Raw genomic sequence first — 13240 nt, forward strand, 5'->3', positions numbered from 1 at the left:
GTACTATGGCTGCTCAGCTATGAGCCAGTTATGTATTTCCTTTTGAAAGTTGGCTGGTGGATTGGAGTTGTCTAAAAGCAAATCATATTTCTCTATCCCTAGAGAGAGGCAGCCACGATATTTTTAAATTTTCCTTATTCAGAAATCTTGCCAACAACAGTAGTCTGGCTCCTCTGAGCTGTGGAAGCAGCACTGTCCAGCAGGAGCTGTCTGCAGTGGCCATTGCAAGTCTTGCAAGGCAGTATTACAGGGCACTGTAGGTCAGCAAGGGTCTTTCAGGACCCAAACCTGTGTGGCTGCATCTCAGAGGGCCAGCTGTGCTGCCCAGCTCAGCTGACTGCCGTGCCCTCAGACTCTGAGGTCCTAGGCAGGGACTCACCAACAGAACAGTTCAGCTCAGAGTCTGGATGTGACCACAGATATTAGATGTAACTTGGAAACCACTAAGACAGGAGCTCAGGGATCTGTGTCAAAGAGTCCCTCTGAATGCGATAAGCTGGGAAACAAGATCTCCCATAAAGGGCAGGACTGAAGATGACCTGGCAGTTTTGCCTGGAGCAGCTGTGTGGATGGTAGTGCCATGTGCTGAAATACGAAGGCTAGAGAAGGTTGTGTAAATGGAGCCTCGAGTCTGACAAGGCCTTAGGCAGCTGAGAGGAGATGGTCTGAAGCCTGGAAGAAAGGTCCACGCTGGGATACAAATTTGGGATCACCTGCATTCAGATGGGTGTTAAGATTCCCGTCTTGTGGTATTAGATTCATTCATTCACTTGCTCATCAAATATACACTGAGTGCTTGCTGAGTGCTGGTGACATCACCTAAGAGAAACTAGAGGAGGAAGATGGCACATTCTGGTATATTCCACCCCATCCTTTCTCCTTCCCTCTGCAGAAGGGAAGCTGATGTCCTTCCACCCATGCTTTTATATGCTTATTATGTTTGGATATAGCCACAATTAAAGCATTGCTTTTTTGTTTTTAAACTTTACATAAATGGTATGATTTAGTTTATATAATTGTACAACTTGTTTTCTTCACTGATTATGACATTATTCATATTGACAAATATTACTGTGGACCAGTGTACTTACCTCCTGTATAGTATCCATCACAGAATAATCCACAGTCTACATATCCTCCTGTTTACATCTTTATATATGTCTCCTGGTGGCACATATGGGGGTTTCTCTATAAGTAGAATTCCTGAGTCAAGTTTACCAGATGCTGCCAAACGATTTGTCAAAGTATATGGGAGTCTCTCTTGCCCCACATCCTCACCAATTTTCGGTACCATCAGATATTTTAATATTTACCAGTTTGATGAATAAGAGATTTTATCTCATTTTAATTTGTATTACTAAGCTTGAGCATTTTGTATAGTTGATTAGTCAATAGTTGTCTCTTCTGTGAATCATCTGTTTATATCCTTTGTCTGCTTTTCTGTCACACTGGATTTTTTTCCTTCTTAATGGTGCATATGAATTCTTTGTTGGATGCTAATATTTGAAACAAACTTTAACATTTTGTTGTTAATACACATTTTTCTGGGCTATATATTCAATACTTAATCTTCTGTCTTTCCATGGTTATCTCCTAAGTGTTGCTTACATAAATCCTAATGATTTTTTTTCAAAATGGTTTTGTATATCTTTGCCCAGTTAAAGTTGTGGAATTTGCAGGCTGTTGAATCTAAAGCTGCGTCTAAAGGATGCAAAATGTATAGAAAATACACTAATTTTAATGGTTTTAATCCCCAAAGCAAAGTACATTCATGAAATCAAATCATTTTCTACATCACAAGTTGGTGATTACCACAGAGCCTTTTACATTTATTTTACATTTACTTTTAGGTAATATAGAGAATATGAAAGAAATCCATGCATTTTTATCAAGAGCCACATAGTGTAATCTGAGCTCTTCTCCACCAAGCTGAGTCAGTGAGCTGAGTGGGTTCAAGTCCTGTAGTTTTTATCTCTTCTGGAAAATGAATCTGCCCGACCAGATACTCTCCAGAGTCCATCTATCCCTAAAACTTACTTTTTCTCCTAGAAGCTCATTTTTTAAAGCCTGTAAGCCTTTGCAAAATGAAATAATTTCTTAAGGAAATTAGGTACATTGATAGCAGCAAGTGTAATGAAAATTAAAACCATCAGTGGAAAGTACAATATATTTTATACCGGTGAGTTGGGACAGTTTAGCAACCTTTGAGTCTGGTTCTGAAATTCAAGAGAGGAGGCATTCTATGTATACAGACCAGTCACAAAAATTGGGAACCATGCGTAAGCCGGTTTTAGGGCATGTTTTCGATACTGTCATGACTTGCACTCATGACTGCAGGGAGCCGGGACAGTGGCCTTGGTCCTGTACTCTGTGTCTGAGAGATTTGACACCAGCCAAAGCGAATTACCGTGTGATATTACAGGTTCAAGCATTTTTTCACAAGCCCCCCACCAAAAAAAAAAGGGTCAATAGGAGAAGTTGGAAGTGTGTCCATTGCTTTAAGATACTCCCGTGCTTGGGTGAATGAGTCTTTGAATGTGGTTCAATTAAGCTCTGTGCCCCTGCTCCTGGAACATGCCCTTCAAAGGGGAATGTTGTCTTCAACCGACTTTAATCTGGGGAAGATCATTTTGGTCCCAGTTTCAGGGTTTCTGTTTCTCCTAGCATATGGGATGCTTTCAGACTGATTGCTCGCCTTCCTTCCTAGTGACTGTGACTTCAACCCCATCCTCTGAATGCATGTCTTCTCTGCCCTCCTGGAGTGCCAGGCTGATGACATTTGCCAATACTGGTGCCATTAGTGATGTGGGGGTTCCAAAGCCCTTGTTAAGACCAGTTACAAGGTCTCTCTTCCATAAGTAACTTGTTCTTCATTCCCTTCACCATCATTTTGTGTAACTGAAGGGAGTTGCTGGGGAGAGGAAGGAGGTACTTTTAAAAGACATTGCAGAAATTATATTCATGCATTTCCATTTGTGGAATGAATAATATTGACAATAATGTATTCTAGAGGACCCATGTCATTTCTGGAAAATGTCCAGTTGAATATTAGATATCTTTTCTAATTCCATAAAGAAAGTTATCTAAAGTTATCAGAATAGTAATATGCTGTCTGTAATGGCACTGCTAACCCTTCACCAAGGGCAGCTGGTGGGCAGGTAACAGGAAGCATGTGTGCTGCGATATGCTTGGCATGTGTGAGAACTGTGCATCTGGTGGCTGCAGCCCTTGGCTCCCTTCACTCTTCAAAGAAGGGTTTAGATCCTTCTTTTTTGCATGGATTTTCTTGGGCCCTTAATGATTTGTGGGAGGGTTCAGGGCCAACAAGTTGCATGAGACCAGTTCTACAAGCCCAGGGACAACTAAGAAATAGGAAAGTAAGGGGCGCTGGTGTGCAGAGAAAAAGCAAAGGGAAGGGCAATACAAGAAAAGAAGCTGGCTGATTCCAAGAGAGAGACTCACTGCTGCTGGTGCAAGCAGAGTCTTGGCATCCAATCAAAGCAGACAGGTAGAGTTCTAGAAAACACTGTGGCTTGACCTTTAGTAGGTGTTTAGATTTTGTTCCCCTAGAGCAAGGTTGACTTGTTTTTGATTTCTATTAAGTATTGTAATTACTGGAAAAGATTTACCATTGTGAAAAGGTACTTTGCAGAATACAGATTGTGGTTTATATCTTAAACTTTTCTGATTTCAGCTGATTAGCAAAGCCTCATTTTTTCTAGCACACCTTAGCCAGTGTTTTTCAAACTGTAGGTTGCAGATCATTAATAGGTTGCCAAATCAGTTTTGTACATCATTTTTTAAATGGAATAGAATAGAATAAAGCATGCCATTGTTTGTCTCAACCCCTGGGTTCCCTGTCTCTCCAAGTATTCCAGCAGGGGTTTGTAGAGCACTGTGTTTTGAGGTGTCTAAGTTTTGATCAGGGCTTTCACCCTGTCTGCCTCTCTTAGCTGTGTGGCCTTGAAAAAGTTACTTAACCCCTCTAAGCCTAATTTTCCTCTCCTTTAAAGTAAATAGAATAGGTCCTATGTCCTAGGGTTGCTGTGAGGAGGAAACAGTATTATTCATACTAACTGCTTAGTTCAGTGCCTGGCACATGGACATTTATAGCATGGATAGTGCCTTCATTTATAATTGCCAAATCTTGGAAGCAACCAAGGTGTCCTCCAATAGGTCAGTAGATGCATACCTGTGCATCCGAACAATGGAATATTCTTCAGCAATAAAAAGAAATGAGGGGCTTCCCTGGTGGCACAGTGGTTGAGAGTCCGCCTGCCGATGCAGGGGACACGGGTTCATGCCCCGGTCTGGGAAGATCCCACATGCCGCAGAATGGCTGGGCCCATGAGCCATGGCCGCTGAGCCCGCGCATCCGGAGCCTGTGCTCCACAACGGGAGAGGCCACAACAGTGAGAGGCCCGCGTACCGCAAAAAAAAAAAAAAAAATAGAAATGAGCTATTAAGCCATGAAAAACCATGGAGGAGCCCTACATGCTTATTACTAAGTGAAAGAAGCTAATCTTCAAAGTTAAATACTATATGATTCCAACTAAAAGACATTCTGGAAAAGACAAAACTATGGTGACAATAAAAAGGTCAGTGAATGCCAGGGCTTGGGAGGGAGGGAGGGATGAACAGGAAGAGCACAGAGGATTTTTAGGACAATGGAAAAAAAGCCCTTTAAGGGTGTCATTGCTGTTATTGTTATATTACAGATAGCATATATAAGATGAAATTGAATATAATATGAGGTTTTATTAATATTTTTGAATACCATTCAATTTCCAATTTGCATTATTCAAGTTTTTATAGTGTACAACCACCTATACATCTATCTAACAAGCTCTTGCTACCAGGAAATCCTTTCTGAGCTTGATTCATCATCAAGGGCAGTGGTTCTCCATCCTGTTGGACCCACACCCTCTTCACTAGCCTGAAATTAAATTCCTAGGTAATATCACTCACCAAAAAGCATAATTTCAAAAAGCAATATAATGCCACAACGTAATAAAAAAGAAATAAGATGAAAGACATTTCTGATAAAATATGCATTTCGTGTGTAAACGTGTACATGACTGCCCTAGAGAATGTAATGAAGTTGGCAGATGCTGTGCTTGCCTATATGGAGACTCAGCATGAGTGGGGCAGCTGCAAGTGCAGACTGACACAGCCTCAAATGCCACTGGTAGGGTTGCCATCAGTGACATGGCTTTCTGAAATTGTGAAGTTCTGAACAAAATGAAGTATAGTCTTCCTTGGATTTATGTACATAGTTGCAGTCCTGAAAAGTTGAGAATATATTAAAACCATGCAAGAATTCCTGTGCTTGAATGTACAATGGAATTAGATTCTAGGCTTGGATAATTACAAATGCAGGTCTGGCAGGACATTAGGGTGTCATGCACATTGTAAGGTATGTGGCATCCCTAGCCAATGCTCATTAAAAGTCAGTAGTGCTCCCCAACCTTTGTGACTGTGAGGATGTCATACATTTCTAAAAGCCTGAATATGGTCCAGGCCCTCTTCTCAGAGGTGAGGGTGCTGGAGGATGTGGCTTCAAGCTATGGGGAGCATCCTCCAGGATGAATTTATTTCTCAGCTAAAGCAGCTATTCAAGTCCTGGAGAAAGGGGTGGGAAGACTGAAGGTGGTATGCCTTTCTGGGGAGAAATTAGTTTCTTTGTTTTGATTCAGATTTCCCCTTGTTCCCTACAAAAATCTTTTGAGGAAAGAAAAGGAAAGCCAAGAGGCACCATCCATGAAAGCAAACGTCAGCCAAGCATGGCCCTTCTCTGAAAGACTCCGTCTGCAGGGGGAGCACTCTGATCCTGGCTCCCAGCAAATCATGGAGAGGCTGCGTTTCTCTGTTGCATCTTAACTGATGAGATGCCAAGTTTATTCCTCAGTGTTTACAGTGAGCCTTGTTTATTTTGGGACCCTTTCTGTGTTGTTGTGAAAAGAGCAGAACATACAGAAAAGAGCCTATGAAGTTATATTTCTGTGATTAAGACAGCAGAATGTGTGTACATTGTTGATGTTGTTGTTATTGAAGCCGTGTTTGCATGAAGCTTGTATGCAAGGAAGTGTTCGGTTACATATACCCCAAGAATCTCCAGAGGTGGTCAGTTTTAGTCTTCAGGTCACAAAAAGGGAAAACTCTTATGGTTATGGATGTCATCTTGAAAAATGATGTGTGAGGAAACAGCCTCCACCTTCCATAGTTTTTTTCTTTTCTAGGCTGGGTTTAATAGAGATGTTTCTGAACTGGCTTAGAGGGTCAGGGGTCAGGTCCAACACTGGCCTTGCAGAGAGCTTGAGTTCTTGGTATTGTTTTAATAGTTCACACCATCATTATCTTTTGCAATGAAGTCTCATCTGCAGCAATTCCATCTGCATTCATTGGGACAGTGTTATTCTTCTAGGAGTTTTCCTCACAAAATTCCTTTCAGAACACTGTAAAGAAGAGGAGAAACATATTACTCTTAATTAAGAACTGTCCTTGAAGGAATTCCTGCATAAAGAAAATAGGAAACATCCTATTCGCAACAATAAAAATATCCTGACAACCAAAATGTTCACATGAGCAATACTTTACTTAGCAGATGTTTATTGGGAGAACTATAGTGTTTGCATTCTAAAAAGAAATACATTTAAGTTTTATTTTTAAACTTATCATCAGTGAAATTTACTTTTTCCTGTTGGTGTACAGTTCTGTGAATTTTAACACAAGTGTAGATTTGTGCCGCCAACACTATAATCTGGATACAGAATAATTCTGTCACCCCAATAACTCCTCCCTCCACCCCAGCTCTTGGTAGCCACTTATCTGTTCACCATCCCTACAGTTTAGTCTTTTTAAGAATGTCATGAAAACTACATCAGTATGTCTTTTGGTAGGTATAATTGTTTTACAGTGTTGTGTTAGTTTTTTTTTGTGGGGGGGTAATAGTTGTTTTACTTGGGGGGGTAATAGTTGTTTTACAGTGTTGTGTTAGTTTCTACTGTACAGTGAAGTGATGCAGAGTTCCCCGTGTTATACAACAGGTTCTCTTTAGTTATCTATTTTATACATATTAGTGTATATATGTCAGTCTCAATCTCCCAATTCATCCCACCCCGCTTTCTGATCGGTGTGAGGTGAACCTCATTGCAGGTTTGATTTGCATTTCTCTAATAATTAGTGATGTTGAGAATCTTTTCATGTGCCTCTTGGCCATCTGTATGTCTTCTCTGGAGAAATGTCTATTTAGGTCTTCCACCCATTTTTTGATTGGGTTGGTTTTTGGGTTTTGGTTTTATTTTTGATATTGAGCTGCATGAGCTGTTTGTATATTTTGGAGATTAATCCTTTGTCCATTGATTCATTTGCAAATATTTTCTCCCATTTTGAGGGTTGTCTTCATCTTGTTTATGGTTTCCTTTGCTATGCAAAAGCTTTTAAGTTTCCTTAGGTCCCATTTGTTTATTTTTGTTTTTATTTCTATTACTCTACAAGATGGGTCAAAAAAGATCTTGCTGTGATTTATGTCATACAGTGTTCTGCCTATGTTTTCCTCTAAGAGTTTTATAGTGTCTGGTCTTACATTGAGGTCTTTAATCCATCTGGAGTTTAGTTTTGTGTATGGTGTTAGGGACTGTTCTAATTTAAGTCTTTTACATGTAGCTGTCCAGTTTGCCCAGCACCACTTATTGAAGAGACTATCTTTTCTCCATTGTATATCCTTGCCTCCTTTGTCATAGATTAGTTGACCATAGGTACATGGGTTTATCTCTGGGCTGTCTATCCTGTTCCATTGATCTATATTTCTGTTTCTGTGCCAGTATCATACTGTCTTGATTACTGTGGCCCTGTAGTACAGTCGGAAGTCAGGGAACCTGATTCCTCCAGCCCCATTTTTTTTTTTCTCAAGATTGCTTAGGCTATTCAGGGTCTCTTTTGTCTTCATACAGATTTTAAGATTTTTTTGTTCTAGTTCTGTGAAAAATGTCATTGGTAATTTGATAGGGATTGCACTGAATCTGTCGATTGCTTTGGGTCGTATAGTCATTTTCACAATATTGATTCTTCCAACCCAAGAACATGGTATATCTCTCCATCTGTTTTTGTCATCTTTGATTTATTTCATCAGTTTCTTATAGTTTTCTGAGTACAGGTCTTTTACCTCCTTAAGGAGGTTTATTCCTAGTTATTTTATTCTTTTTGTTGCAATGGTGAATGGGATTGTTGCCTTAATTTCTCTTTCTTACCTTTTGTTGTTATTGTATAGTAATGCAAGAGATTTCTGTGCATTAATTTTGTATCCTACAACTTTACCAAATTCATTGATTAGCTCTAGTAGTTTTCTGGTGGCATCTTTAGGATTTTCTATGTAGAGTATCATGTCATCTGTAAACGTGACAGTTTTACTTCTTTTCCAATTTGTATTCCTTTTATTTCTTTTTCTTCTCTGATTGCCATGGCTAGGACTTCCAATACTATGTTGAATAATAGTGGTGAGAGCGGACATCCTTGTCTTGTTCCTGATCTTAGAGGAAATGCTTTCAGTTTTTCACCATTGAGAATGATGTTTGCTGTGGGTTTGTCATATATGGCCTTAATTATGTTGAGGTAGGTTCCCTCTATGCCCACTTTCTGGAGAGTTTTTATTATAAATGGGTGTTGAATTTTGTCAAAAGCTTTTTCTGCATCTATTGAGACAATCGTACGGTTTTTATTCTTCAGTTTGTTAATATGGTGTATCACATTGATTGATCTGTGTATATTGAAGATTCCTTGCATCCCTGGGGTAAATCCCACTTGATCATGGTGTATGATCCTTTTAATATGTTGTTGGATTCTATTTGCTAGTATTTTGTTGAGGATTTTTGCATATATATTCATCAGTGATATTGGCCTGTAATTTTCTTTTTTTGTGATATCTTTGTCTGGTTTTCGTATCCGGGTGATGGTGGCCTCATAGTATGAGTCTGGGAGTGTTCCTTCCTCTGCAAATTTTTGGAATAGATTGAGAAGGATAGTGTTAGCTCTTCTCTAAATGTTTGATAGAATTCACCTGTGAAGCCATCTGGTCTTGGACTTTTGTTTGTTGGAAGGGTAGGTAACCTTTTGAAACAGACTTTTTTCACTTAACATAATGCTTTTGAGATTCATCCAACTTCTTATAAATGTCAGTAGTTTGTACCTATTTATTGGTAAGTAGTATTCCATTGTATGGATGTACCATTCATTTACTTGTTGAAGAACATTTGGGTTGCTTACAATTTTGGGCAATTATGAATAGAGCTTTTATAAACATTTGTTTTTGTGTGAATATAAATTTTCATTTCTCTAGTCTAGATACTCAGGGGTAGGAATGCTGAGACATAGAGTATATGTATGTTTGCCTTTATAAGTAAAAACTGCTTCCGAAGTGTCTATACCATTTTGCATTTCCATCAGCAGTGTATAAGAATTCCTTCCAGTTACTCTTCATCCTTGGTATCCTCAGGATTTTTTTTTTTTTTTTTTTTTTTTTGCGGTACGTGGGCCTCTCACTGTTGTGGCCTCTCCCATTGTGGAGCACAGGCTCCAGATGTGCAGGCTCAGCAGCCATGGCTCACGGGCCCAGCCGCTCCGTGGCATGTGGGATCTTCCCGGACTGGGGCGCGAACCCGTGTCCCCTGCATCAGCAGGCGGACTCTCAACCACTGCACCACCAGGGAAGCCCTAGGATTTTTAATTTTAGCTATTCTTATGATAGTTTTATCTAATCATGATTTTAATTTGCATTTTCCTAATAGCTAACGATGTTGAATATCTTCATATGTTATTTGACATCCTATATCCTCCTAGAAGTGTGTATTTTTAAATATTTTCCCATTTTTTAAATGTTTTTTTATTATTGTTGAGTTTTGAGAATTCTATATTATCCATACAAGTTGGATATGGGATTTGTAATTACTGTCTCCCAGTTTGTAACCTGTCTTTGTATTCTCTAAATAGTATCTTTCTTTATTTTTTTTTATATAGTACCTTTCATAGAGCAAATGTTTTTAATTTTGATGCAGTACAGTTTATCATTTTTTTATGGAGTATGCTTTTTGTGTCTTGTCTAAGAACTTGTTATGCAACCCAAGGTTGTAGGTTTTCTTCTAAAAGTTTTATAGTTTTATATTTTGCATTTAGATCTACAATTCATTTTGTGTTAACATATGTGTAAGGTTAAAATTTACTTTTTTGCCTATGGATTTCTCCTTGCTCCAGCACCATTTGTTGAAAAGACTATCCTTTTTCCATTAAATTGCTTTTGCACCTTTGTCAAAACTCAGTTGGCAGTATTTGTGTGCGTGTATTTCTATATTCTCTATTCTGTTCCATTGATCTATTTGTTTAACCCTTTGCTAATACCATCCAGTCTTGATTACTATAACTTTGTAGTAAAGTCTTAAAATTGGGTAGTTCGAGTTTTCCAATTTTATTCTTCTTTTGCATAATTGCTTTAGCTATTCTAGTTCCTTTGCCTCTCCATATAGATTTTAGAATCAGCTTGTCTATATCTATAAGAAACCTTGCTAAGATTTTAATGGTATTATGTGGAATCTGTAGATCAATATGGGGATAATTAACATTTTTACTGTATTGAAACTTCCAAGCCATGAACATAGTATGTCTCTTTAGTTATTTAGATCTTTGATTTCTTTCTTCAGAGTTTTGTAGGTTTTAATGCAGATACTATACATGCTTTGTTACATTTGTACCTAAGTGTTTTATTTTTTGAAGCTATTGTAAATGTTACTGACTTTTAAATTTCTGTTTTAGTTGGACATTGCTAGTCATGTTAGTTTACTATGGCTGCCATAACAAATTACTACAAACTTGGTGGCTTAAAAAAACAGAAATTTACTCTCTTACAGTTCTGGAGGTCAGAAGTCTACAATCAGTTTTGAGCAGAAATCAAAGTGTGGCAGACCTGTGTTCCCTTCACACACAGCAGGGAATCTGTTCTTTGCCTCTTCCAACTTCTGGTGGCTGCCAGCATTCCTTGGCTTGTAGCTACATCACTTCAATCTCTACCTCTGTCTTCATATTGCCTTTACTCTGTGTTGAATCCCCTCTGCCTCTCTTATAAAGACACGTGTGATGGCATTTAGTGGCCACCTGGATAGTCCATGATAATCTCTCATCTCAAAATCCTTAATTTAATTAATCATACCTGCAAAAAACTTTACCATGTAAGGTAACATTCACAGATTCCAGGAATTAGGACCTAATATTTTTGAGGACATTTTTTAGCCTACTACATTAGTGTCTAGAAATCAAGACTCTGTGTGTGTGTGTGTGTGTGTGTGTGTGAGAGAGAGAGAGAGAGAGAGAGAGAGACAGACAGACAGACAGACAGACAGAGAGACAGAGAAAGAAAAAGACAGAGAGACAGAGACAAAGAGAGAGAGAAAGATTTTATGTGTTGACCTTTTATCCTGCAGCCTTAGTACTAAACTCACATATTAATTCTAGGAGTTTTTGGTTGATTCTTTGGTATTTTGTACATAAATAATAGAGACACTTTTATTTCTTTCTTCCCAATTTGTATGAATTTTATTTCTTTTTCTTGCCTTATTTCCTTGACTAGGATTTCCAGTACAATGTGAATAGGAATGGTGAAAGTGGACATCCTTGCCTTATTCCTAATCTTAGGGGGAAAGTATTCAGTTATTCACCATTAAGTATGATGTTAGCTTCTATTCCTTCTTTGTAGAGAAGTTTTACAATTTTTTTATCATGAATGGATGTTGAATTTTGTCATATGATTATTCTGCATCAATTGATATAATCATTTTTTCCCTTCTTTAGATTATTAATATGATGGATTACATTAATTGATTTCCAGATATTGAACCAGCTTTGCATTACTGGGACAAACCCCACTTTATCATAGTATATTTTTATACATTCCTTGTTTTGATTTGGAATATCTTACTAAGGATTTTAATGTCTATGTTCATTAAAGATATTGCTCTGTAGCTGTATTTTCTTATCCTGTCTGTCTGGTTTTGGTATCAGGGTAATTCTGGCCTCATAAAATAAATTGGGATGTGATCCCTCCTCTTTTTTCTGGACGAGATTGTGGTGATTTGGTGTTATTTCTTCTTTATACATTTCATGGAATTTGCCAGTGAAACCATTTGTGCCTGATATTCTTTTTCAGAAGATTTTAAACTACATATTTAATTTTTTTCATAGTTTTAAGACTACTCAGGTTACCTCTGTTTTCAATTTCATTGATTTCTCATCTCTGTTATTTCCTTCCTTTTGCTCATTTTGGGCTTATTTTGCTTTTCTTTCTTTTTTTTTATTCCCTAGTTTCATAAGTTGGAAGCTCATATTATTACAGACTTTTCTTCTTTTCTAATATAAACATTTAATGGTATACACTTCCTTTTAAACACTGTTTTAACTACACTGAAGAAAATGTGATGTGTTTTAATCTTAATTCAAAATGTTTTCTAGTATCCCTTGAGACTTACTCTTTTGATCCACTGATTATTTATAAGGGTGTTAATTAACTTCCAAGTGTTCTGAAATTTTCCCATTATTTTTTTATATTGATTTCTAGCTTAATTCCATTAGGACCTGAAGCATATTTTGCATAATTTTGATTCTTTAAGTTTGTTAAGGTTTATTTTATGATCCATGATATGTTCTATGTTGGTGAATGTTTGGTTGTTTGAATATTGTGTTTTCTCTGAAGGGAGCCATATCTCTAAACTGAGCCCATTTGTTTGCTTATTCACTCAAGAGTCTTTCTGGAAGGTTGTCACTCACAGCCCATTGTTTCTTTTGTCTAGAATATCCAGGACGTGAGAAGTGATGATGAGGATGAGTATGAAGAGGAAGAGGTTGAGGAAGAGGAGGAGGAGAAGGAAGAGGCCACCAAAGGCAAAGAGACAGACGGTTTGAAGAATGGCCTTGGGGCCAACAGGCACCTTATTCCCAATGGTCAGCATGGCTGTTAGCTTGAAGCCCACATAGCTCCTGGCTCACAGTGCGCTGCAAGGGCTTCTGGGAGCTGTAGGTGCTCCCTCCTCCATTGCTGTGGCCTCAGGACCCACAGGGACCACAGATTTTGCCCTTCCCTCTTTCTAACCAACACCTTCCCCCTCCACCAAGATGTATTTAACAAAATGTTAATTTGTGTTAAAATGTTAAATATAAGCATCCCCATGGATTTTACTGGAGTTAGGACTCAGATTTCAAAGAT

At 38.2% G+C, this 13240-nt stretch overlaps 1 protein-coding gene across 1 annotated transcript in view; it reads left to right on the top strand.

The window, feature by feature from the left end:
• CERS3 (ceramide synthase 3) overlaps positions 1–12995 on the top strand; it is a 95805-nt gene extending 82810 nt beyond the window's left edge. The window contains exon 10 of the mRNA XM_007458460.1: positions 12828–12995. Coding sequence (XP_007458522.1) covers positions 12828–12995 — 168 coding nt within the window. The remainder of the gene's footprint in view (positions 1–12827) is intronic.
• The last annotated feature ends 245 nt before the right edge of the window (positions 12996–13240 follow it).

Source organism: Lipotes vexillifer, unplaced genomic scaffold (genome assembly GCF_000442215.2).
Source record: "Lipotes vexillifer unplaced genomic scaffold, Lipotes_vexillifer_v1.1 scaffold626, whole genome shotgun sequence".
Classification (NCBI taxonomy): domain Eukaryota; kingdom Metazoa; phylum Chordata; class Mammalia; order Artiodactyla; family Lipotidae; genus Lipotes; species Lipotes vexillifer.